Source organism: Oncorhynchus keta, unplaced genomic scaffold (assembly GCF_023373465.1).
Source record: "Oncorhynchus keta strain PuntledgeMale-10-30-2019 unplaced genomic scaffold, Oket_V2 Un_scaffold_19483_pilon_pilon, whole genome shotgun sequence".
Taxonomy (NCBI): Eukaryota; Metazoa; Chordata; class Actinopteri; order Salmoniformes; family Salmonidae; genus Oncorhynchus; species Oncorhynchus keta.
This window is the reverse complement of record NW_026290847.1, coordinates 52,404-76,832: the sequence shown is the minus strand read 5'-3', so window position 1 is coordinate 76,832 and position 24,429 is coordinate 52,404. Positions and strand designations below refer to the sequence as shown.

The following is a 24,429-nucleotide window of genomic DNA, read 5'->3' as shown; positions in this document are numbered from 1 at the left end:
ATGTAAACACGTAACCATGTAAACACGTAACCACACATGACACGTAACCATGTAAACACGTAACCATGTAAACACGTAACCACACATGACACGTAACCATGTAAACACGTAACCATGTAAACACGTAACCACACATGACACGTAACCATGTAAACACGTAACCACACATAACATGTAACCATGTAAACACGTAACCATGTAAACACGTAAACACGTAACCACACATAACATGTAACCATGTAAACACGTAACCACACATAACATGTAACCATGTAAACACGTAACCACACATAACATGTAACCATGTAAACACGTAACCATGTAAACACGTAAACACGTAACCACACATAACATGTAACCATGTAAACACGTAACCACACATAACATGTAACCATGTAAACACGTAACCACACATAACATGTAACCATGTAAACACGTAACCATGTAAACACGTAAACACGTAACCACACATAACATGTAACCATGTAAACACGTAACCACACATAACATGTAACCATGTAAACACGTAACCACACATGACATGTAACCATGTAAACACGTAACCACACATAACATGTAAACAAGTAAACACGTAACCACACATAACATGTAACCACACAACACTACCATTCAAAGGTTTGGGGTCACCTAGAAATGTTTTTTATTTTATTTTTTAAACTGACATTTTTTTTGTCCTTGTTTTTGAAAGAAAACATTTTTTGCCCATTAAAATAACATCAAATCTACAGTGTAGACATTGTTAATGTTGTAAATGACTGTTGTAGCTGGAAACGGCAGATTTTTTATGGAATATCTACATAGGAGTACAGAGGCCCATTACCAGCGACCATCACTCCTGTGTTCCAGTCGCCTCTTCACTGTTGACGTTGAGACTGGTGTTTTGCAGGTACTATTTAATGAAGCTGCCAGTTGAGGACTTGTGAGGCGTCTGTTTCTCAAACTAGACACTCTAATGTACTTGTCCTCTTGTTCAGTTGTGCACCGGGGCCTCCCACTCCTCTTTCTATTCTGGTTAGAGCCAGTTTGCACTGTTCTGTGAAGGGAGTAGTACACAGCGTTGTATGAGATCTTCAGTTTCTTGGCAATTTCTCACATGGAATACCCTTCATTTCTCAGAACAAGAACAGATTGACGAGTTTCAGAAGAAAGGTCTTTGTTTCTTGCCATTTTGAGTCTGTAATCGAACACACAAATGCTGATGTGCCAGATACTCAACTAGACTAAAGAAGGACAGTCTTATTTCTTAATTAATCGGAACAACAGTTTTCAGCTGTGCTAACATAATTGCAAAAGGATTTTCTAACGATCAATTATTCTTTCACAATGATAAACTTGGATTAGCTAACATTTTCTTGACTCATTTTCCCCAGCAGCATTCAACGTTGACCTTTACCTACTTCCTGGTTTCCCTTGTCAGCTGATCACATATTCCATTCAATGTTTTTCTTTTTTTTTAATCTGCCGTTTCCAGCTACAACAGTCATTTACAACATATACGATGTCTACAGTGTATCTCTGATCAATTTAATGTTATTTAATGGACAAAAAAATGTGCTATTATTTAAGAAATGTATAAAAACAAGGACATTTCTCAGTGACCCCAAACTTTTGAACGGTAGTTCAGGTCAAGTACATGTCACTATCAGTTCACTGACGTCAGACTAGTGATGAAAAGAACACAAACACATCTGCTAAACTATCTATCTATCTCAACCATGCACGAAGCAAGGCTTCTCACTGCAGCCGATAACAGACATGTCCACAGACTAGACAAGGGACGAGTATACCTACCTATCTTTGATCTGCTTGGCAGCCTTGGAAGAAGAAGAGGAGAGGAGCGTATAGGAGAAAGAAGAAGAGTTGGTTAGTACAGACATGCAGGTTGGAGGGCATGCAGCAGGGTTCTGTACACAGACACGCAGGCAGGGCCCTCACACTCAGACACGCAGGCAGGGCCCTCACACTCAGACACGCAGGCAGGGCCCTCACACTCAGACACGCAGGCAGGGCCCTCACACACAGACACGCAGGCAGGGCCCTCACACACAGACACGCAGGCAGGGCCCTCACACTCAGACACGCAGGCAGGGCCCTCACACTCAGACACGCAGGCAGGGCCCTCACACTCAGACACGCAGGCAGGGCCCTCACACTCAGACACGCAGGCAGGGCCCTCACACTCAGACACGCAGGCAGGGCCCTCACACTCAGACACGCAGGCAGGGCCCTCACACTCAGACACGCAGGCAGGGCCCTCACACTCAGACACGCAGGCAGGGCCCTCACACACAGACACGGCCCTCACACACAGACACACAGGCAGGGCCCTCACACTCAGACACACAGGCAGGGCCCTCACACACAGACACGCAGGCAGGGCCCTCACACTCAGACACGCAGGCAGGGCCCTCACACTCAGACACGCAGGCAGGGCCCTCACACACAGACACACAGGCAGGCAGGGCCCTCACGCTCATACACGCAGGCAGGGCCCTCACACTCAGACACGCAGGCAGGGCCCTCACACACAGACACACAGGCAGGCAGGGCCCTCACGCTCATACACGCAGGCAGGGCCCTCACACTCAGACACGCAGGCAGGGCCCTCACTCTCATACCCGATGGGAAGCTGTGCCCTCACACTCAGACCCAATGGGAAGCTGTGCCCTCACACTCAGACAGGCAGGCAGGGCCCTCACACTCATACCCAATGGGAAGCTGTGCCCTCACACTCAGACAGGCAGGCAGGGCCCTCACGCTCATACACGCAGGCAGGGCCCTCACACTCAGACACGCAGGCAGGGCCCTCACACTCAGACACGCAGGCAGGCAGGGCCCTCACACTCAGACACGCAGGCAGGCAGGGCCCTCACACTCAGACACGCAGGCAGGGCCCTCACACTCAGACAGGCAGGCAGGGCCCTCACGCTCATACACGCAGGCAGGGCCCTCACACTCAGACACGCAGGCAGGGCCCTCACACTCAGACACGCAGGCAGGGCCCTCACACTCATACCCAATGGGAAGCTGAGCCCTCACACTCATACCCAATGGGAAGCTGAGTAGAGCATGGTGATCAACATCACACAGAAAAAGCAGCATGACTTAAACATTAGACGAAGTGGAACTGACTGCGTTTTAACTACTTTGCAGAAATTAAATAAACAAGACAATCATAAGACCAGTCAAAAATGTAAAATATTCCCAGTTTATGCTGCAAAACCAACTTTATACAGACTCTTTGAAAAAAGGTTTTTATTTAACTCTACATCCCATGACGTACAGTGAGATATTGTTGGCAGAATAGATGCAGTTCAACGCTTGATTCATATAATTCCCCAATACACTTCTAGGGTAGCCTAGTGGTTAGAGTGTAGAGGTGGCAGGTAGCCTAGTGGTTAGAGTGTAGAGGTGGCAGGTAGCCTAGTGGTTAGAGTGTAGAGGTGGCAGGTAGCCTAGTGGTTAGAGTGTAGAGGAGGAAGGGTAGTCTAGTGGTTAGAGTGTAGAGGAGGCAGGTAGCCTAGTGGTTAGAGTGTAGAGGAGGCAGGTAGCCTAGTGGTTAGAGTGTAGAGGAGGTAGGGTAGCCTAGTGGTTAGAGTGTAGAGGAGGCAGGTAGCCTAGTGGTTAGAGTGTAGAGGTGGCAGGTAGCCTAGTGGTTAGAGTGTAGAGGAGGCAGGTAGCCTAGTGGTTAGAGTGTAGAGGAGGTAGGGTAGCCTAGTGGTTAGAGTGTAGAGGAGGCAGGTAGCCTAGTGGTTAGAGTGTAGAGGTGGCAGGTAGCCTAGTGGTTAGAGTGTAGAGGAGGCAGGTAGCCTAGTGGTTAGAGTGTAGAGGAGGCAGGTAGCCTAGTGGTTAGAGTGTAGAGGAGGTAGGGTAGCCTAGTGGTTAGAGTGTAGAGGAGGCAGGTAGCCTAGTGGTTAGAGTGTAGAGGTGGCAGGTAGCCTAGTGGTTAGAGTGTAGAGGAGGCAGGTAGCCTAGTGGTTAGAGTGTAGAGGTGGCAGGTAGCCTAGTGGTTAGAGTGTAGAGGAGGCAGGTAGTCTAGTGGTTAGAGTGTAGGGGGCAGGTAGCCTAGTGGTTAGAGTGTAGAGGAGGTAGGTAGCCTAGTGGTTAGAGTGTAGAGGAGGCAGGTAGCCTAGTGGTTAGAGTGTAGAGGTGGCAGGTAGCCTAGTGGTTAGAGTGTAGAGAGGAGGCAGGTAGCCTAGTGGTTAGAGTGTAGAGGAGGCAGGTAGCCTAGTGGTTAGAGTGTAGAGGAGGCAGGTAGCCTAGTGGTTAGAGTGTAGAGGTGGCAGGTAGTCTAGTGGTTAGAGTGTAGAGGAGGCAGGTAGTCTAGTGGTTAGAGTGTAGAGGAGGTAGGTAGTCTAGTGGTTAGAGTGTAGAGGTGGCAGGTAGTCTAGTGGTTAGAGTGTAGAGGAGGTAGGTAGTCTAGTGGTTAGAGTGTAGAGGAGGTAGGTATCCTAGTGGTTAGAGTGTAGAGGAGGCAGGTAGCCTAGTGGTTAGAGTGTAGAGGAGGCAGGTAGCCTAGTGGTTAGAGTGTAGAGGAGGCAGGTAGCCTAGTGATTAGAGTGTAGAGGAGGCAGGTAGCCTAGTGGTTAGAGTGTAGAGGAGGCAGGTAGCCTAGTGGTTAGAGTGTAGAGGAGGTAGGTAGCCTAGTGGTTAGAGTGTAGAGGAGGTAGGTAGCCTAGTGGTTAGAGTGTAGAGGTGGCAGGTAGCCTAGTGGTTAGAGTGTAGAGGTGGCAGGTAGCCTAGTGGTTAGAGTGTAGAGGAGGTAGGTAGCCTAGTGGTTAGAGTGTAGAAGGCAGGTAGCCTAGTGGTTAGAGTGTAGAGGAGGCAGGTAGCCTAGTGGTTAGAGTGTAGGGGTGGCAGGTAGCCTAGTGGTTAGAGTGTAGAGGAGAGGTAGGTAGCCTAGTGGTTAGAGTGTAGAGGTGGCAGGTAGCCTAGTGGTTAGAGTGTAGAGGTGGCAGGTAGCCTAGTGGTTAGAGTGTAGAGGAGGTAGGTAGCCTAGTGGTTAGAGTGTAGAGGCGGCAGCGTAGCCTAGTGGTTAGAGTGTAGAGGTGGCAGGTAGCCTAGTGGTTAGAGTGTAGAGGTGGCAGGTAGCCTAGTGGTTAGAGTGTAGAAGGCAGGTAGCCTAGTGGTTAGAGTGTAGAGGAGGCAGGTAGCCTAGTGGTTAGAGTGTAGAGGGTGGCAGGTAGCCTAGTGGTTAGAGTGTAGAGGTGGCAGGTAGCCTAGTGGTTAGAGTGTAGAGGAGGTAGGTAGCCTAGTGGTTAGAGTGTAGAGCGGCAGCGTAGCCTAGTGGTTAGAGTGTAGAGGTGGCAGGTAGCCTAGTGGTTAGAGTGTAGAGGTGGCAGGTAGCCTAGTGGTTAGAGTGTAGAGGTGGCAGGGTAGCCTAGTGGTTAGAGTGTAGAGGTGGCAGGGTAGCCTAGTGGTTAGAGTGTAGAGTGGCAGAGTAGCCTAGTGGTTAGAGTGTAGAGGCGGCAGAGTAGCCTAGTGGTTAGAGTGTAGAGGTGGCAGGTAGCCTAGTGGTTAGAGTGTAGAGGAGGAAGGGTAGTCTAGTGGTTAGAGTGTAGAGGAGGCAGGTAGCCTAGTGGTTAGAGTGTAGAGGGAGGCAGGTAGCCTAGTGGTTAGAGTGTAGAGGAGGTAGGGTAGCCTAGTGGTTAGAGTGTAGAGGAGGCAGGTAGCCTAGTGGTTAGAGTGTAGAGGTGGCAGGTAGCCTAGTGGTTAGAGTGTAGAGGAGGCAGGTAGCCTAGTGGTTAGAGTGTAGAGGAGGTAGGGTAGCCTAGTGGTTAGAGTGTAGAGGAGGCAGGTAGCCTAGTGGTTAGAGTGTAGAGGTGGCAGGTAGCCTAGTGGTTAGAGTGTAGAGGAGGCAGGTAGCCTAGTGGTTAGAGTGTAGAGGGAGGCAGGTAGCCTAGTGGTTAGAGTGTAGAGGAGGTAGGGTAGCCTAGTGGTTAGAGTGTAGAGGAGGCAGGTAGCCTAGTGGTTAGAGTGTAGAGGTGGCAGGTAGCCTAGTGGTTAGAGTGTAGAGGAGGCAGGTAGCCTAGTGGTTAGAGTGTAGAGGTGGCAGGTAGCCTAGTGGTTAGAGTGTAGAGGAGGCAGGTAGTCTAGTGGTTAGAGTGTAGGGGGCAGGTAGCCTAGTGGTTAGAGTGTAGAGGAGGTAGGTAGCCTAGTGGTTAGAGTGTAGAGGAGGCAGGTAGCCTAGTGGTTAGAGTGTAGAGGTGGCAGGTAGCCTAGTGGTTAGAGTGTAGAGGTGGCAGGTAGCCTAGTGGTTAGAGTGTAGAGGAGGCAGGTAGCCTAGTGGTTAGAGTGTAGAGGAGGCAGGTAGCCTAGTGGTTAGAGTGTAGAGGTGGCAGGTAGTCTAGTGGTTAGAGTGTAGAGGAGGCAGGTAGTCTAGTGGTTAGAGTGTAGAGGAGGTAGGTAGTCTAGTGGTTAGAGTGTAGAGGAGGTAGGTAGTCTAGTGGTTAGAGTGTAGAGGAGGTAGGTAGTCTAGTGGTTAGAGTGTAGAGGAGGTAGGTAGCCTAGTGGTTAGAGTGTAGAGGAGGCAGGTAGCCTAGTGGTTAGAGTGTAGAGGAGGCAGGTAGCCTAGTGGTTAGAGTGTAGAGGAGGCAGGTAGCCTAGTGATTAGAGTGTAGAGGAGGCAGGTAGCCTAGTGGTTAGAGTGTAGAGGAGGCAGGTAGCCTAGTGGTTAGAGTGTAGAGGGAGGTAGGTAGCCTAGTGGTTAGAGTGTAGAGGAGGTAGGTAGCCTAGTGGTTAGAGTGTAGAGGTGGCAGGTAGCCTAGTGGTTAGAGTGTAGCCCTAGTGGTTAGAGTGTAGAGGGTGGCAGGGTTAGTAGCCTAGTGGTTAGAGTGTAGAGAGGCAGGTGGCAGGTAGCCTAGTGGTTAGAGTGTAGAGGAGGTAGGTAGCCTAGTGGTTAGAGTGTAGAGGTGGCAGGTAGCCTAGTGGTTAGAGTGTAGGGAGGTAGGTAGCCTAGTGGTTAGAGTGTAGGGGTGGCAGGTAGCCTAGTGGTTAGAGTGTAGAGGTGGCAGGTAGCCTAGTGGTTAGAGTGTAGAGGTGGCAGGTAGCCTAGTGGTTAGAGTGTAGAGGCGGCAGGTAGCCTAGTGGTTAGAGTGTAGAGGAGGCAGGTAGCCTAGTGGTTAGAGTGTAGAGGTGGCAGGTAGCCTGGTGGTTAGAGTGTAGAGGTGGCAGGTAGCCTAGTGGTTAGAGTGTAGAGGTGGCAGGTAGCCTAGTGGTTAGAGTGTAGAGGTGGCAGGTAGCCTAGTGGTTAGAGTGTAGAGGTGGCAGGTAGCCTAGTGGTTAGAGTGTAGAGGTGGCAGGTAGCCTAGTGGTTAGAGTGTAGAGGTGGCAGGTAGCCTAGTGGTTAGAGTGTAGAGGTGGCAGGTAGCCTAGTGGTTAGAGTGTAGAGGTGGCAGGTAGCCTAGTGGTTAGAGTGTAGAGGCGGCAGGTAGCCTAGTGGTTAGAGTGTAGAGGTGGCAGGTAGCCTAGTGGTTAGAGTGTAGAGGTGGCAGGGTAGCCTAGTGGTTAGAGTGTAGAGGTGGCAGAGTAGCCTAGTGGTTAGAGTGTAGAGGCGGCAGAGTAGCCTAGTGGTTAGAGTGTAGAGGTGGGGTAGCCTAGTGGTTAGAGTGTAGAGGTGGCAGGGTAGCCTAGTGGTTAGAGTGTAGAGGCGGCAGGTAGCCTAGTGGTTAGAGTGTAGAGGTGGCAGGTAGCCTAGTGGTTAGAGTGTAGAGGTGGCAGGTAGCCTAGTGGTTAGAGTGTAGAGGAGGCAGGTAGCCTAGTGGTTAGAGTGTAGAGGTGGCAGGTAGCCTAGTGGTTAGAGTGTAGAGGAGGCAGGTAGCCTAGTGGTTAGAGTGTAGAGGTGGCAGGTAGCCTAGTGGTTAGAGTGTAGAGGAGGCAGGTAGCCTAGTGGTTAGAGTGTAGAGGTGGCAGGTAGCCTAGTGGTTAGAGTGTAGAGGAGAGGCAGGTAGCCTAGTGGTTAGAGTGTAGAGGTGGCAGGTAGTCTAGTGGTTAGAGTGTAGAGGAGGCAGGTAGCCTAGTGGTTAGAGTGTAGAGGTGGCAGGTAGCCTAGTGGTTAGAGTGTAGAGGTAGGTAGCCTAGTGGTTAGAGTGTAGAGGTGGCAGGTAGCCTGAGTGGTTAGAGTGTAGAGGTGGCAGGTAGTCTAGTGGTTAGAGTGTAGAGGAGGCAGGTAGCCTAGTGGTTAGAGTGTAAGGAGGTAGGTAGCCTAGTGGTTAGAGTGTAGAGGAGGCAGGTAGCCTAGTGGTTAGAGTGTAGAGGTGGCAGGTAGTCTAGTGGTTAGAGTGTAGAGGAGGCATGTAGCCTAGTGGTTAGAGTGTAGAGGTGGCAGAGTAGCCTAGTGGTTAGAGTGTAGAGGTGGCAGGTAGTCTAGTGGTTAGAGTGTAGAGGTGGCAGAGTAGCCTAGTGGTTAGAGTGTAGAGGAGGCATGTAGTCTAGTGGTTAGAGTGTAGAGGTGGCAGGTAGCCTAGTGGTTAGAGTGTAGAGGTGGCAGGTAGTCTAGTGGTTAGAGTGTAGAGGAGGCAGGTAGCCTAGTGGTTAGAGTGTAGAGGAGGCAGGTAGCCTAGTGGTTAGAGTGTAGAGGAGGCAGGTAGTCTAGTGGTTAGAGTGTAGAGGAGGCAGGTAGCCTAGTGGTTAGAGTGTAGAGGAGGCAGGTAGCCTAGTGGTTAGAGTGTAGAGGGAGGCAGGTAGCCTAGTGGTTAGAGTGTAGAGGAGGCAGGTAGCCTAGTGGTTAGAGTGTAGAGGAGGCAGGTAGCCTAGTGGTTAGAGTGTAGAGGTTGCAGGTAGCCTAGTGGTTAGAGTGTAGAGGTGGCAGGTAGTCTAGTGGTTAGAGTGTAGGAGGCAGGTAGCCTAGTGGTTAGAGTGTAGAGGAGGCAGGTAGCCTAGTGGTTAGAGTGTAGAGGAGGCAGGTAGCCTAGTGGTTAGAGTGTAGAGGTGGCAGGTAGCCTAGTGGTTAGAGTGTAGAGGCAGGTAGCCTAGTGGTTAGAGTGTAGAGGAGGTAGGTAGCCTAGTGGTTAGAGTGTAGAGGAGGCAGGTAGCCTAGTGGTTAGAGTGTAGAGGAGGCAGGTAGCCTAGTAGTTAGAGTGTAGAGGAGGCAGGTAGCCTAGTGGTTAGAGCGTAGAGGTTGCAGGTAGCCTAGTGGTTAGAGTGTAGAGGAGGCAGGTAGCCTAGTGGTTAGAGTGTAGAGGAGGCAGGTAGCCTAGTGGTTAGAGTGTAGAGGAGGCAGGTAGCCTAGTGGTTAGAGTGTAGAGGTTGCAGGTAGCCTAGTGGTTAGAGTGTAGAGGCAGGTAGCCTAGTGGTTAGGGTGTAGAGGAGGCAGGTAGCCTAGTGGTTAGAGTGTAGAGGAGGCAGGTAGCCTAGTGGTTAGAGTGTAGAGGAGGCAGGTAGCCTAGTGGTTAGAGTGTAGAGGGTGGCAGGTAGCCTAGTGGTTAGAGTGTAGAGGAGGCAGGTAGCCTAGTGGTTAGAGTGTAGAGGTTGCAGGTAGCCTAGTGGTTAGAGTGTAGAGGAGGCAGGTAGCCTAGTGGTTAGAGTGTAGAGGAGGCAGGTAGCCTAGTGGTTAGAGTGTAGAGGAGGCAGGTAGCCTAGTGGTTAGAGTGTAGAGGTGGCAGGTGGCCTAGTGGTTAGAGTGTAGAGGTTGCAGGTAGCCTAGTGGTTAGAGTGTAGAGGAGGCAGGTAGCCTAGTGGTTAGAGTGTAGAGGAGGCAGGTAGCCTAGTGGTTAGAGTGTAGAGGAGGCAGGTAGCCTAGTGGTTAGAGTGTAGAGGTGGCAGGTAGCCTAGTGGTTAGAGTGTAGAGGTGGCAGGTAGCCTAGTGGTTAGAGTGTAGAGGAGGCAGGTAGCCTAGTGGTTAGAGTGTAGAGGAGGCAGGTAGCCTAGTGGTTAGAGTGTAGAGGAGGCAGGTAGCCTAGTGGTTGGAGTGTAGAGGTGGCAGGTAGCCTAGTGGTTAGAGTGTAGGAGGCAGGTAGCCTAGTGGTTAGAGTGTAGAGGTTGCAGGTAGCCTAGTGGTTTAGAGTGTAGAGGTTGCAGGTAGCCTAGTGGTTAGAGTGTAGAGGCAGGTAGCCTAGTGGTTAGAGTGTAGAGGAGGCAGGTAGCCTAGTGGTTAGAGTGTAGAGGAGGCAGGTAGCCTAGTGGTTAGAGTGTAGAGGAGGCAGGTAGCCTAGTGGTTAGAGTGTAGAGGAGGCAGGTAGCCTAGTGGTTAGAGTGTAGAGGTTGCAGGTAGCCTGGTGGTTAGAGCATAGAGGTTGCAGGTAGCCTAGTGGTTAGAGTGTAGAGGGAGGCAGGTAGCCTAGTGGTTAGAGTGTAGGAGGCAGGTAGCCTGAGTGTTAGAGTGTAGAGGAGGGCAGGTAGCCTAGTAGTTAGAGTGTAGAGGAGGCAGGTAGCCTAGTGGTTAGAGCGTAGAGGTTGCAGGTAGCCTAGTGGTTAGAGTGTAGAGGAGGCAGGTAGCCTAGTGGTTAGAGTGTAGAGGAGGCAGGTAGCCTAGTGGTTAGAGTGTAGAGGAGGCAGGTAGCCTAGTGGTTAGAGTGTAGAGGAGGCATGTAGCCTAGTGGTTAGAGTGTAGAGGAGGCATGTAGCCTAGTGGTTAGAGTGTAGAGGTGGCAGGGTAGCCTAGTGGTTAGAGTGTAGAGGTGGCAGGTAGCCTAGTGGTTAGAGTGTAGAGGTGGCAGGTAGCCTAGTGGTTAGAGTGTAGAGGAGGCAGGTAGCCTAGTGGTTAGAGTGTAGAGGAGGCAGGTAGCCTAGTGGTTAGAGTGTAGAGGAGGCAGGTAGCCTAGTGGTTAGAGTGTAGAGGAGGCAGGTAGCCTAGTGGTTAGAGTGTAGAGGAGGCAGGTAGCCTAGTGGTTAGAGTGTAGAGGAGGTAGGTAGCCTAGTGGTTAGAGTGTAGGGAGGCATGTAGCCTAGTGGTTAGAGTGTAGGGCGGCATGTAGCCTAGTGGTTAGAGTGTAGGGGTGGCAGGTAGCCTAGTGGTTAGAGTGTAGAGGAGGTCGGTAGCCTAGTGGTTAGAGTGTAGGAGGCAGGTAGCCTAGTGGTTAGAATGTAGGGCGGCAGGTAGCCTAGTGGTTAGAGTGTAGGGGTGTCATGTAGCCTAGTGGTTAGAGTGTAGAGGTGGCAGGTAGCCTAGTGGTTAGAGTGTAGAGGAGGCAGGTAGCCTAGTGGTTAGAGTGTAGAGGAGGCAGGTAGCCTAGTGGTTAGAGTGTAGGGCGGCAGGTAGCCTAGTGGTTAGAGTGTAGAGGGCGGCAGGTAGCCTAGTGGTTAGAGTGTAGAGGAGGCAGGTAGCCTAGTGGTTGAGAGTGTAGAGGCGGCAGGTAGCCTAGTGGTTAGAGTGTAGAGGAGGCAGGTAGCCTAGTGGTTAGAGTGTAGGGGTGGCATGTAGCCTAGTGGTTAGAGTGTAGAGGCGGCATGTAGCCTAGTGGTTAGAGTGTAGAGGACGGCAGGTAGCCTAGTGGTTAGAGTGTAGAGGAGGCAGGTAGCCTAGTGGTTAGAGTGTAGAGGTGGCAGGTAGCCTAGTGGTTAGAGTGTAGAGGTGGCAGGTAGCCTAGTGGTTAGAGTGTAGAGGAGGCAGGTAGCCTAGTGGTTAGAGTGTAGAGGTGGCAGGTAGCCTAGTGGTTAGAGTGTAGAGGTGGCAGGTAGCCTAGTGGTTAGAGTGTAGAGGAGGCAGGTAGCCTAGTGGTTAGAGTGTAGAGGAGGCAGGTAGCCTAGTGGTTAGAGTGTAGAGGTGGCAGGTAGCCTAGTGGTTAGAGTGTAGAGGTGGAGGTGGCAGGTAGCCTAGTGGTTAGAGTGTAGAGGTGGCAGGTAGCCTAGTGGTTAGAGTGTAGAGGAGGCAGGTAGCCTAGTGGTTAGAGTGTAGAGGTGGCAGGTAGCCTAGTGGTTAGAGTGTAGAGGTGGCAGGTAGCCTAGTGGTTAGAGTGTAGAGGAGGCAGGTAGTCTAGTGGTTAGAGTGTAGAGGTAGCAGGTAGCCTAGTGGTTAGAGTGTAGAGGAGGCAGGTAGCCTAGTGGTTAGAGTGTAGAGGAGGCAGGTAGCCTAGTGGTTAGAGTGTAGAGGTGGCAGGTAGCCTAGTGGTTAGAGTGTAGGGACGGCAGGTAGCCTAGTGGTTAGAGTGTAGGGACGGCATGTAGCCTAGTGGTTAGAGTGTAGAGGAGGCATGTAGCCTAGTGGTTAGAGTGTAGAGGAGGCATGTAGCCTAGTGGTTAGAGTGTAGAGGAGGCAGGTAGCCTAGTGGTTAGAGTGTAGAGGAGGCAGGTAGCCTAGTGGTTAGAGTGTAGAGGTGGCAGGTAGCCTAGTGGTTAGAGTGTAGAGGTGGCAGGTAGCCTAGTGGTTAGAGTGTAGAGGAGGCAGGTAGCCTAGTGGTTAGAGTGTAGAGGAGGTAGGTAGCCTAGTGGTTAGAGTGTAGAGGAGGCAGGTAGCCTAGTGGTTAGAGTGTAGAGGTGGCAGGTAGCCTAGTGGTTAGAGTGTAGGGGTGGCAGGTAGTCTAGTGGTTAGAGTGTAGAGGTGGCAGGTAGCCTAGTGGTTAGAGTGTAAGAGAGAAGCAGGTAGCCTAGTGGTTAGAGTGTAGAGGTGGCAGGTAGCCTAGTGGTTAGGTGCAGGAGGCAGGTAGTCTAGTGGTTAGAGTGTAGAGGAGGCAGGTAGCCTAGTGGTTAGAGTGTAGAGGTGGCAGGTAGCCTAGTGGTTAGAGTGTAGAGGTGGCAGGTGGCCTGAGTGGTTAGAGTGTAGAGGCGGCAGGTAGCCTAGTGGTTAGAGTGTAGAGGTGGCAGGTAGCCTAGTGGTTAGAGTGTAGAGGTGGCATGTAGCCTAGTGGTTAGAGTGTAGGGAGGCAGGTAGCCTAGTGGTTAGAGTGTAGGGCGGCAGGTAGCCTAGTGGTTAGAGTGTAGAGGAGGCAGGTAGCCTAGTGGTTAGAGTGTAGAGGTGGCAGGTAGCCCAGTGGTTAGAGTGCAGAGGAGGCATGTAGCCTAGTGGTTAGAGTGTAGAGGAGGCAGGCAGCCTAGTGGTTAGAGTGCAGAGGAGGCATGTAGCCCAGTGGTTAGAGTGTAGGGGGCAGGCAGCCCAGTGGTGAGTGCAGAGGAGGCAGGTAGCCCAGTGGCAGAGAGTGCAGAGGAGCATAGCCTAGTGGTTAGAGGTAGAGGAGGCAGGCAGCCCAGTGGTTAGAGTGTAGAGGAGGCATGGGTGAGAGTGTAGAGGAGGCAGGTGGCCCAGTGGTTAGAGTGTAGAGGAGGCAGGTAGCCTAGTGGTTAGGAGTGCAGAGGAGGCAGGTAGCCTAGTGGTTAGAGTGTAGAGGAGTAGGTAGCCCAGTGGTTAGAGTGCAGGGGAGTGCAGTAGTGGTTAGAGTGACAGGGCCCAGTGGTTAGAGGTAGGGGTGGCAGGTAGCCCAGTGGTTAGAGTGCAGAGGAGGTCATGTAGCCCAGTGGTTAGAGGGGAGGCAGGTAGCCCAGTGGTTAGAATGGAGGAGGCAGCAGGCAGTGGTTAGAGTGTAGAGGGCAGCAGGGTAGACTAGTGGTTAGAGTGCAGAGATGTAGCCTCAGTGGTTAGAGTCATGCAGCCCAGCTGGTTAGAGTGTAGAGGAGGTAGGTAGCCCAGTGGTTAGAGGTAGAGGAGGCATGTAGCCTAGTGGTTAGAGTGTAGAGGAGGCAGGTAGCCTAGTGGTTAGAGGTAGAGGAGGCAGGTAGCCCAGTGGTTAGAGGCATAGAGGAGGTAGGTAGCCCAGTGGTTAGAGTGTAGGGGAGGCAGGTAGCCCAGTGGTTAGAGTGCAGAGGAGGCATGTAGCCCAGTGGTTAGAGGTAGAGGAGGCATGTAGCCCAGTGGTTAGGAGTGCAGAGGAGGCACAGCCTAGTGGTTAGAGGTAGAGGAGGCATGTAGCCCAGTGGTTAGAGTGCAGGACTGCATGGCAGCCTAGTGGTTAGAGTGCAGGGGTGCAGGTAGCCCATGGTTAGAGGTAGAGGAGGTCGGTATCTAGTGGTTAGAGGGGAGGCAGGTAGCCCAGTGGTTAGAATGGAGGAGGCATGTAGCCCAGTGGTCAGAGGCAGGGAGGCAGGTAGACCAGTGGCTAGAGTGTAGAGGAGGCATGTAGCCCAGTGGCTAGGAGTGAGGAACAGAGTGGTTAGGAGCATGTAGCCTAGTGGTTAGAGTGCAGGGACCTGCAGGTAGCCCAGTGGTTAGAGTGCAGAGGAGGCATGCAGCCCAGTGGTTAGAGTGCAGAGGAGGCATGCAGCCCAGTGGTTAGAGTGCAGGAGGCAGGCAGCCAGTGGTTAGAATGGAGGGGTGGTTAGAGTGTAGAGGAGGCATGTAGCCTAGTGGTTAGAGGGAGGCAGGTAGCCTAGTGGTTAGAATGGAGGGACGGCAGGTAGCCCAGTGGTTGAGTCTAGAGGAGGCATGTAGTCTAGTGGTTAGAGGTAGAGGAGGCATGCAGGCCTAGTGGTTAGAGTGTAGAGGAGGCATGTAGCCCAGTGGTTAGAGGCAGAGGAGGTAGGCAGATTCAGTGGCTAGAGGCAGAGGAGGCAGGTAGCCCAGCGGTTAGAGTGAGAGGCTGCAGGTAGCTCAGTGGTTAGAGGGCAGAGGGGCGGCAGGTAGCCCAGTGGTTAGAGTGCAGAGGTGGCAGGTAGCCCAGTGGTTAGAGTGTAGGGGAGGCAGGTAGTCCAGTGGTTAGAGTGCAGGGGCCACTGTAGCCCAGTGGTTGTGAGTGTAGGGAGGCATGGCCCCAGTGGTTGGGAGTGCAGAGGAGGCAGGCAGCCCAGCGGTTGGAGTGCAGAGGAGGCATGCAGCCCAGTGGTTAGAGGTAGAGGACGCACGTAGCCCAGCGGTTAGAGTGCAGGGGCAATGGCCCAGTGGTTAAGAGTGAGGGGCGGCAGGTAGCCCATGGTTGGAGTGTAGTGGGATCTGCAGCCCAGCGGTTAGAGTGCAGAGGAGGCAGGTGGTCTAGTGGTTAGAGTGTAGAGGTGGCAGGTAGACCAGTGGTTAGAGTGTAGAGGTGGCAGGTAGCCCAGTGGTTAGAGTGTAGAGGAGTGCAGTGGTTAGAGTGCAGAGGAGTGCTAGAGTGGTAGAGGTAGAGCAGGCATGTAGCCTAGTGAGTTAGAGTGTAGAGGAGGCATGGCCTAGTGGTTAGAGTGTAGAGGAGGCAGGTAGTGGTTAGATGTAGGGTGGCATGTAGCCCCAGTGGTTAGAGTGTAGAGGACGGCATGTAGCCTAGTGGTTAAGAGTGTAGGGATCTGCATGTAGCCCAGTGGTTAGAGGTGTAGAGGAGGCATGTAGCCCAGTGGTTAGAGTGCAGAGGAGGCATGTAGCCCAGTGGTTAGAGCGCAGAGGAGGCATGTAGCCCAGTGGTTAGAGGTAGAGGAGGCATGTAGTCTAGTGGCTAGAGTGTAGAGGAGGCATGTAGCCCAGTGGTTAGAGGTAGAGGATCCGCATGTAGCCCAGTGGTCAGGAGGTAGAGGATGCAGGTAGCCCAGCGGTTAGAGTGCAGGGGGCAGCCCAGCGGTCAGAGTGCAGAGGACAAGCAGGCAGCCCAGTGGCTAGAGGCAGAGGAGGCAGGCAGCCCAGCGGTCAGAGTGCAGGGGGGCAGGCAGCCCAGCAGTGGTTAGAGGCAGATGGCATGTAGCCTTAGTGGTTAGAGTGTGAGGTGGCATGCAGCCTAGTGGTGAGAGGTAGGGACAGTAGCAGTGGCTAGAGTGCAGAGGAGGCAGGTAGCCCATGTTAGAGCGTAGGGAGGAGGCATGTAGCCCAGTGGTTAGAGGTAGAGGAGGCATGTAGCCTAGTGGTTAGAGTGTAGAGGAGGCATGCCTAGTGGTTAGAGTGTAGGGGGCAGGTAGCCCAGTGGTTAGAGTAGAGGAGGCAGGTAGCCCAGTGGTTAGAGTGTAGAGGAGGCAGGTAGCCTAGTGGTTAGAGGTAGAGGAGGCAGGTAGCCAGTGGTTAGAGTGTAGGGTGGCATGTAGTGGTTAGAGTGCAGGACGGCATGTAGCCCAGCTGTTAGAGTGTAGGGACGGCATGTAGCCCAGTGGTTAGAGGTAGAGGAGGCATGTAGCCTAGTAGTTAGAGTGTAGAGGAGGTGCATGTAGCCTAGTGGTTAGAGTGTAGAGGAGGCATGTAGCCTAGTGGTTAGAGGTAGAGGAGGCATGTAGCCTAGTGGTCAGAGTGCAGCGGCTAACTAGTCCAACGCCTAACCACCTGCCTCACGAGGAGACTGCCTGTTACGCTAATGCAGAAGCAAAGGTGGAAGTTGCTCGCCAGCATTAAACTTATTTTATTAAAAACAATCAATCAATCAATCATAATCACTAGTTAACTACACATGGTTGATGATATTACTAGTTTATCTAGCGTGTCCTGCGTTGCATAATCGATGTGGTGCCCATTCACGAAAGGACTGTCGTTGCTCCAACGTGTTCCTAACCATAAACACCAATGCCTTTCTTAAAATCAATACACAGAAGTATATATTTTTAAACCTGCATATTTAGCTAAAATAAATCCAGGTTAGCAGGCAATATTAACCAGGTGAAACTGTCACTTCTCTTGCGTCATTGCACGCAGAGTCAGGGGTTTATGCAACAGTTTGGGCTGCCTGGCTCATTGCGAATTAATTTGCCAGAAGTGTACATAATTATGACATAACATTGAAGTTTGTAATGTAACAGGAATATTTAGACTGATGGATGCCACCCGTTAGATAAAAATACAGAACGGTTCCGTATTTCACTGAAATAATAAACGTTTAGTTTTCTAAATGATAGTTTCGGATTCACCATATTCATGACCTATTTCTGTGTGTTATTATGATATAATTAAGTCTACGATTTGATAGAGCAGCTTATGACTTCAAACCTATCAACTCCCGAGATTAGGCTGGTGTAACCGATGTGAAATGGCTAGCTAGTTAGCGGTGTGCGCGCTAATAGCGTTTCAAATGTCACTCGCTCTGAGACTTGAGTAGTTGTTCCCCCTTGCTCTGCATGGGTAATGCTGCTTCAAGGGTAGCTGTTGTCGATGTGAGCCCAGGTAGCGGCGAGGAGAGGGATGGAAGCTATACTGTTACACTGGCAATACTAAAGTGCCTATAAGAACATCCAATAGTCAAAGGTTAATGAAATACAAATGGTACAGAGAGAAATAGTCCTATAATCCCTATAATAACTACAACCTAAAACTTCTTACCTGGGAATATTGAAGACTCATGTTAAAAGGAACCACCAGCTTTCATATGTTCTCATGTTCTGAGAAAGGAACTGAAACGTTAGCTTTCTGACATGGCACATATTGCACTTTTACTTCTCCCAACACTTTGTTTTTGCATTATTTAAACCAAACTGAACATGTTTCATTTATTTGAGGCTAAAATTATTTTATTGATGTATTATATTAAGTCAAAATAAGTGCTCATTCAGTATTGTTGTAATTGTCATTATTACAAAAATATATATAATTTTAAATGGTCTGATTAATCGGTATCGGCTTTTTGAATCCTCCAATAATCGTTATTGGCGTTGAAAATCATAATCGGTCGACCTCTAGTGTATATATATAAAAACAGCCCTACCTACCTGTGACACACGTTGATGATGTCACGGGTGCGAAGGTGCTGCTCCTCCACCTTGCCTGCTAGGTAGATGCAGCTCATAGCCACCAGGTAGGGCTCATACACCGTCACACTCACACACTGGAAGAACCGGTGGTACAACACACACGCTGTCGCCACGGGCACCGAACGCATGCCCAACTTCACACCTAGGGAGAGAGCGAGGTGGGGAGACAGAGTGGTAAAGGGCCAGGGTGGTATAAGCTTCTGCGCCAGCCAAGCCTCGACACTTTATTCTACTAATAAATTATGATATACTCAGATGTGTTAGCACTTGTCTGGAGCAAAATTCTGCACCCACACCGGCCCAGGCCGGGTGAGACTGACCACCCATAGTGAATATGGGCGGGGGGGTTCTGTCTCGGTACTGTACCCGTTTCCATGATGAACCGACACACACGGAAGTGGGTTTTAATCTCCCGTGTGGAGTCCGTATCAGTGTCCAAGGCTGGAGCACCCCTCTTCCCCCCCGGTGCACCGTCCAGCCGCGAGACGGCCCCCATGGAACCGGGTGTAATGAACCTGGCCATCTTTAGAATAGCTAGCTAACGTTAGCTATTAGCTAAACACTACTTTTCCCTGTACAGAATGGAGAATGTTACACTAACATTAACTATAGTAGTTAACAATAGCCATTAACTAGTTGATATTGTTTCTTCCCAGCTTGTCTGCTACTAATTGGGGCAAATCATAGTCAATTGGAATTATTATCTGGTCCACCAACACGCTGGCTCGTCTCTCACTTCCGCACAACAATACTATCAGAGACCGAACTGAAACGTGCTACGATTCTGCCAGCAGCAAAAACGATGACGTCACGTGCGTATGTTAATAAGGAAACCTCCAAACTAAAAGCCCAAATTTCTAAATATTGCAATATGGATAATTCATTCAAAAGATATTGAATTTTACATCAGTGGCCACTTCTACTTTTATTGTGCCGACAAGAAAAGGAAAGGTGAATCATTTAAGGAAACAAATCAAAATATGGTTGAGAATTATTATTTTTTACCAATAATGAAAGAATATATATTCACTTTGTATGTTGTCTACCTCACTTGCTTTGGCAATGTTAACACATGTTTCCCATGCCAATAAAGCCCCTTGAATTTAAAAATTGAATTGAGAATAACACTGGTAAGTTGAGAATATTGGGCTGTAGAGATTTTTCTACCGATTTGGTGTAGAATATTCATGTAGGGTCTTTACTAACCAAATACGGTTAGTTTTGAAGGGGGACTGTGTCATACTTTCTTTTTATTTAACATTTATTTAACTAGGCAAGTCAGCTAAGAACACATTCTTAATTTACAATGACGGTCTACCCCGGCCAAACCCTCCCCTAACCCGGATGACGAGGGGCCCATTGTGCGCCACCCTATTAGACATACATACCTAGCAGAATTTCCTTCTCCAGCTCCCATAGTCCTCAATGCAATACACTGTAATAGACTGTACATGAAAACATATTGGCTTGTAGAGAAAAAAAATGTTCTACTGGTCTCAGCTAAAGTGGGTGGAAATACTCAGAAGGGTCTCTACTAAGCAAACATGTGTAGTTTTGGAGGGGGATTGTGTCGTACATACCCAGCAGTTGTCTGTCTACAACCCAATGTTTATTCCATGTACAGTCTATTACAGTTTTATTTTATTTTTATTTTTATTTCACCTTTATTTAACCAGGTAGGCTAGTTGAGAACAAGTTCTCATTTGCAACTGCGACCTGGCCAAGATAAAGCATAGCAGTGTGAACAGACAACACAGAGTTACACATGGAGTAAACAATTAGCAAGTCAATAACACAGTAGAAAAAAATGGGCAGTCTATATACAATGTGCAAAAGGCATGAGGAGGTAGGGCGAATAATACAATTTTGCAGATTAACACTGGAGTGATAAATGATCAGATGGGCATGTACAGGTAGAGATATTGGTGTGCAAAAGAGCAGAAAAGTAAATAAATAAAAACAGTATAAAAACAGTATGGGAATGAGGTAGGTGAAAAGGGTGAGCTATTTACCTATAGACTATGTACAGCTGCAGCGACCGGTTAGCTGCTCGGATAGCTGATGTTTGAAGTTGGTGAGGGAGATAAAAGTCTCCAACTTCAGCGATTTTTGCAATTCGTTCCAGTCACAGGCAGCAGAGTACTGGAACGAAGAGCGCCAAATGAGGTGTTGGCTTTAGGGATGATCAGTGAGATACACCTGCTGGAGCGCGTGCTACGGATGGGTGTTGCCATCGTGACCAGTGAACTGAGATAAGGCGGAGCTTTACCTAGCATGGACTTGTAAATGACCTGGAGCCAGTGGGTCTGGCGGCGAATATGTAGTGAGGGCCAGCCGACTAGAGCATACAAGTCGCAGTGGTGGGTGGTATAAGGTGCTTTAGTGACAAAACGGATGGCACTGTGATAGACTGCATCCAGTTTGCTGAGTAGAGTGTTGGAAGCCATTTTGTAGATGACATCGCCGGTCGAGGATCGGTAGGATAGTCAATTTTACTAGGTAAGCTTGGCAGCGTGAGTGAAGGAGGCTTTGTTGCGGAATAGAAAGCCGACTCTGGATTTGATTTTTTGATTGAGATGTTTGATGTGAGTCTGGAAGGAGAGTTTGCAGTCTAGCCAGACACCTAGGTACTTATAGATGTCCACATATTCAAGGTTGGAACCATCCAGGGTGGTGATGCTAGTCGGGCATGCGGGTGCAGGCAGCGATCGGTTGAAAAGCATGCATTTGGTTTTACTCGCTTAAGAGCAGTTGGAGGCCACGGAAGGAGTGCTGTATGGCATTGAAGCTCGTTTGAGGTTTGATAGCACAGTGTCCAATGACGGCCGAAAAGTATATAGAATGGTGTCGTCTGCGTAGAGGTGGATCAGGGAATCGCCCGCAGCAAGAGCAACATCATTGATACAGTGTATTGTATTGGGGGTTGTAGAGGCAGTGGAGTGAAAAGCCAGCAGCAGGCCATGAGACACAGTCTCCCTGTCCAAAACAACCATAATTGGTTAGTAGAGACCCTACAACAACTTTACCATTTATTTTTTCAAAGAGGATTGCAATGCTGTGAAAAACAGTTGTACTTGGGGGACTCTTATTGTGAAGGAAAAATCTGCGATCCTGACAGCATAATATCCTGCTGCTAGGAGAACGGTAATAAACAACAAGGTGTTGTTGTTGTTTGGTGCAGCTGCAGGTCTGGGGCCTGTTGCACAAAAGTAGAATTAAGACATCCGGGATAAATGACTAAACTGAGCTCAATGAAGCCAAAACATGTGCGTCCAGGCTTAATTGGTTGCACAAAGACCAAGCCAGGATGAGCAGACACGGATTCATTAAGCCAGGTGAAACCAATCCTGGATAGGTGCGCGGTCACGGCTCACTCAAATAGACCCCGCCACAGATCACAGATTAACTGATTTACCATGGCAACTAGAGCCGCGTACTTTTCCCCGTCGGAAGCACAAATCTTCATGGAGGCATACGAGGAGGTAAAAGATATAATTAAGAAGAAAGGCAACACCGCCACAGTGATAAAGCAAAGAGAAAAAGCGTGGCAAAGTATTGCAGACCGCCTGAATGCGTAAGTAGTGCACAAATTACACACTCACCGCTCCGCTGAAACATCACAATTACAATTCAAATATTTAATTCACATCTCCAAAAACGCAGTTGTACTGTAATTATGAAACGGTTAAATTTTTAATTGAAATGCACTGCAGATATGAGTGAAATTGTGTAAAGTAAGTCCATCACACTGTATAAAGCTATGATAAATTATTATTAAAGCCTTACATTATTATTTAACGTTACTACGCTCAGTACGGTTTAATCTTAGCCGTTGTACTCTGCTTCTATGTTGTCCACCGTTTTTTTGTGTTTCTCCTGCTTTCATTAATGTAAAGCTGCTTTGACAGAATGAAACAATTGTGAAAAGTGCTATATAAATAAAATTTAATTGAATAAATAGATGAGCTATAATAATAATCACTTTAATTTATATAGCGCCTTTCAAAGGACCCAAGGTCGGTTGCTCACTGCACTGCAAAAATGTCTTTCTTACTTAGTATTTTGTCTTGTTTTCAGTAAAAAATATCTAAAAAACATCTTGAATATTTTCTTGAGCAAAATTACCTAGGAAAATAAGCAAAAAATCTGCCAGTGATGTGCATTGATTGGTGTAATATTCCTCATCTTATGATTTCAGATGGTCTGCAATGCTGACTGTGTGATCAGCAATGTTGTGGCAAAATGGCCTGGCTCAGTCCATGACTCCAGAATCTTTCGGGCCTCTGAAATCTATCAGTGCCTATCACAAGGTAAGCCACACAACCCTATTTATAACCATCATGGCTGTGTCAAGAATATCACTGTGTTTATGAGGTAGTAATGATGAGATTTTGTGTTGACAGGTGAATTCTCTGGTGTGTTGCTGGGAGACAGGGGTATGGCTGCCAGCCTTTTCTCCTGACACCTTCACAGACCCCAGGAAGCACAGCAGGCCTACAACCATGCCCATGCCAGGACCAGGGCCAGAGTTGAAATGACCTTTGGCCTCCTGAAGGCACGCTTTCACTGCCTTCACAAATTAAGGGTCAGCCCTGTTAGGGCATGTGATATTACTGTGGCTTGTGCTGTCCTCCACAATGTGGCCTGCCTGAGGAAGGAGAGGGCCCCCTAGAGTGCCACCAGCCATGGACTGGGACAATCCGGCAATCTTCCCTGATGACGACAGTGGTCGGCTGCTGAGGGACCAATATGTGTTGAATTATTTTAGTTAGTATGTGTGCTTTTAATTTTGGTTAAATATGTCCTGCGTGGCAGAGGAATTTGGTTTTTTGGGTTCGTTTTTACTTAATTTGGCCTCTTATGATGTTTGTGCGGTATACTGTGTGTAATACAAGGCTGCAGGGAGGCTACTGCATCCATTCATTTGTCTGTTCAGTTGATGTGTATGGGATTTGTCCTGCATTTATTTTAGTGTGCAGACATGCAGGGTGTGTTATATACAGACCTTTGAATGTGTATGTATCATTTTGTATAATATGCTTGGATTCTGTGCTTTCCATCTTGTAGAGTCACTGTGACTTCAGTTTCGGAAAGGAGCTGATGGTTTACCTGCTTTGTTTAGTCCTTATTCAATAAAGGAAACATAATGTTACACATTGTGTTTTATATTCATATGGAATGTGTATTTGTTTATATGACAGAAGTACTTCAGGGCCACACTGAAGAAAAAGGATGAAGTCATAAATTTATGAGGCTGGTTCTTTCTGCAGAAAGCTACATATTGTTTTTACAGTTTTGATACTTATGACAATGTGATACTTAATATTCTGGCACATCAGCATGTCTTTGTTTATGAAACCATACTGAAGTACAATTTCATGAAATGCCCCGCATCTGTCATTTTAACAACTGTCCTCCTTTTAAAACAACTGGTTACAATATTATGACTTGTCTTTTTTCCCTCTGTGGCCCTAATATTCTATCATTTTATATATAGTCTATGGGAAACTGTAAATTATCTAATGATAGCAACATCTAAAAATCATTTTTTATCCAAAATCATTGAAAATTAATGATCACAAACATTTAAATAATGACAGGGGTCTAGTTATATGTGATAACAATGTATAGTGAGCAGTGAAATAACTATTGGTTTCATTTGTGGTGACTGCTGACTGACATTAGGATGAGATTAAATAGATCCTGAATTTAGCCTGGTCTGGAGCAGGCTAGCTCCACAGAATAATCTCCATGGGTAATTTTATACCATAACATATCCTCCTGCCCCCTATCCATCTTTAGTGCAACCGGATTACGGATCAATTGAGCCAGGATCAACAAGATATCCTGGCTTAATCCCTTATCCTAGTTTTGTGCAACAGGCCCCTGGCCAGCTTCATGTCCCTCTACTGGTAGGGCTGGCCCCATTCTTATTGGCTCAGCAGTGGCTCTAAACAACAGACACTTGCATTCTGTTACCCAAATAGCACAGTTCTGTTTCTGTAGCAGATGTTGTGGAATTGTACTGATGTTATGGGTATGTAACATAAGGTGACCAGATTTCCAGTTCGGCTGTCAATTCAAATATCCAATGGTATTATCTATGACATTTTTTAAAAGGGGACAATTCCGGTTTCATGTATTTATTCTAACAGGCCCACTGTGATAGAGAAAACAACTACACTACAGAAACACTATAGACAAGACAGAACTGATCTGAACAGCCATTCAGTGGTCCTGCTAGTCTGGGTAGAACTGATCTGAACAGCCATTCAGTGGTCCTGCTAGTCTGGGTCTGAGAACAGTGGTCCTGGTATCTGGGTAGACAGCCAGCCATCAGTGGTCCTGGTAGTCTGGGTAGAACTGATCTGAACAGCCATTCAGTGGTCCTGCTAGTCTGGGTAGAACTGATCTGAACAGCCATTCAGTGGTCCTGCTAGTCTGGGTGAGAACTGATCTGAACAGACATTCAGTGGTCCTGCTAGTCTGGGTAGAACTGATCTGAACAGACATTCAGTGGTCCTGCTAGTCTGGGTAGAACTGATCTGAACAGACATTCAGTGGTCCTGCTAGTCTGGGTAGTCTGAACAGACATTCAGTGGTCCTGCTAGTCTGGGTAGAACTGATCTGAACAGCCATTCAGTGGTCAGTCTGGTAGAACCTCTGAACAGACATTCAGTGGTCCTGCTAGTCTGGTTAGTATAAGAGCAGAAGAGAACATGTGACCTTTAAAAAACAGTCAATAGTCTATGTGAAATACTTAACAACATAATGAAGAAATAAGACGGTGATGAGATTGTGTAGTTACCATTTATTCCAACCTAATCTGTATATTTCTCAGAAGAATGTATTTTC

At 48.7% G+C, this 24,429-nt stretch overlaps 2 protein-coding genes and 2 long non-coding RNA genes across 8 annotated transcripts; 2 read left to right on the top strand and 2 right to left on the bottom strand.

The window, feature by feature from the left end:
- Window positions 1–1,885: 1,885 nt before the first annotated feature.
- Window positions 1,886–3,066, bottom strand: LOC127927935 (keratin-associated protein 9-1-like). Its single transcript, XM_052514690.1, has 4 exons — window positions 2,895–3,066; window positions 2,578–2,688; window positions 2,092–2,321; window positions 1,886–2,032 (listed from the first exon to the last, which is right to left on the bottom strand). The coding sequence occupies exons 1-4, from the start codon at window positions 3,064–3,066 to the stop codon at window positions 1,886–1,888; spliced, it is 660 nt and encodes a 219-aa protein (XP_052370650.1).
- Window positions 3,067–3,514: 448 nt separating this feature from the next.
- LOC127927932 (uncharacterized) lies at window positions 3,515–12,175 on the top strand. Of its 5 annotated transcripts, XR_008129552.1 has the most exons (5): window positions 4,080–4,113; window positions 4,276–4,435; window positions 4,628–4,787; window positions 7,003–7,418; window positions 12,024–12,175. It is a non-coding gene; the product is annotated as an uncharacterized LOC127927932 (long non-coding RNA). The 5 variants fall into 5 exon arrangements; XR_008129550.1 differs by lacking the exons at window positions 4,080–4,113; window positions 4,276–4,435 and adding an exon at window positions 3,515–3,886 and having other exon boundaries at window positions 4,624–4,787; XR_008129554.1 differs by lacking the exons at window positions 4,080–4,113; window positions 4,276–4,435 and adding an exon at window positions 3,515–3,886 and having other exon boundaries at window positions 4,528–4,787; window positions 7,067–7,418.
- On the top strand, window positions 9,097–10,424 carry LOC127927933 (uncharacterized). Its single transcript, XR_008129556.1, has 3 exons — window positions 9,097–9,145; window positions 9,464–9,527; window positions 10,388–10,424. It is a non-coding gene; the product is annotated as an uncharacterized LOC127927933 (long non-coding RNA).
- Window positions 12,176–17,502: 5,327 nt separating the features above from the next.
- Window positions 17,503–18,358, bottom strand: LOC118383734 (cyclin-Q). The gene is made up of 2 exons (XM_035770177.2): window positions 17,941–18,358; window positions 17,503–17,716 (listed from the first exon to the last, which is right to left on the bottom strand). Exons 1-2 carry the CDS (start codon window positions 18,095–18,097, stop codon window positions 17,529–17,531), a joined length of 345 nt encoding a protein of 114 aa, XP_035626070.1. The 5' UTR covers window positions 18,098–18,358; the 3' UTR covers window positions 17,503–17,528.
- Between the last annotated feature and the right edge of the window lie 6,071 nt (window positions 18,359–24,429).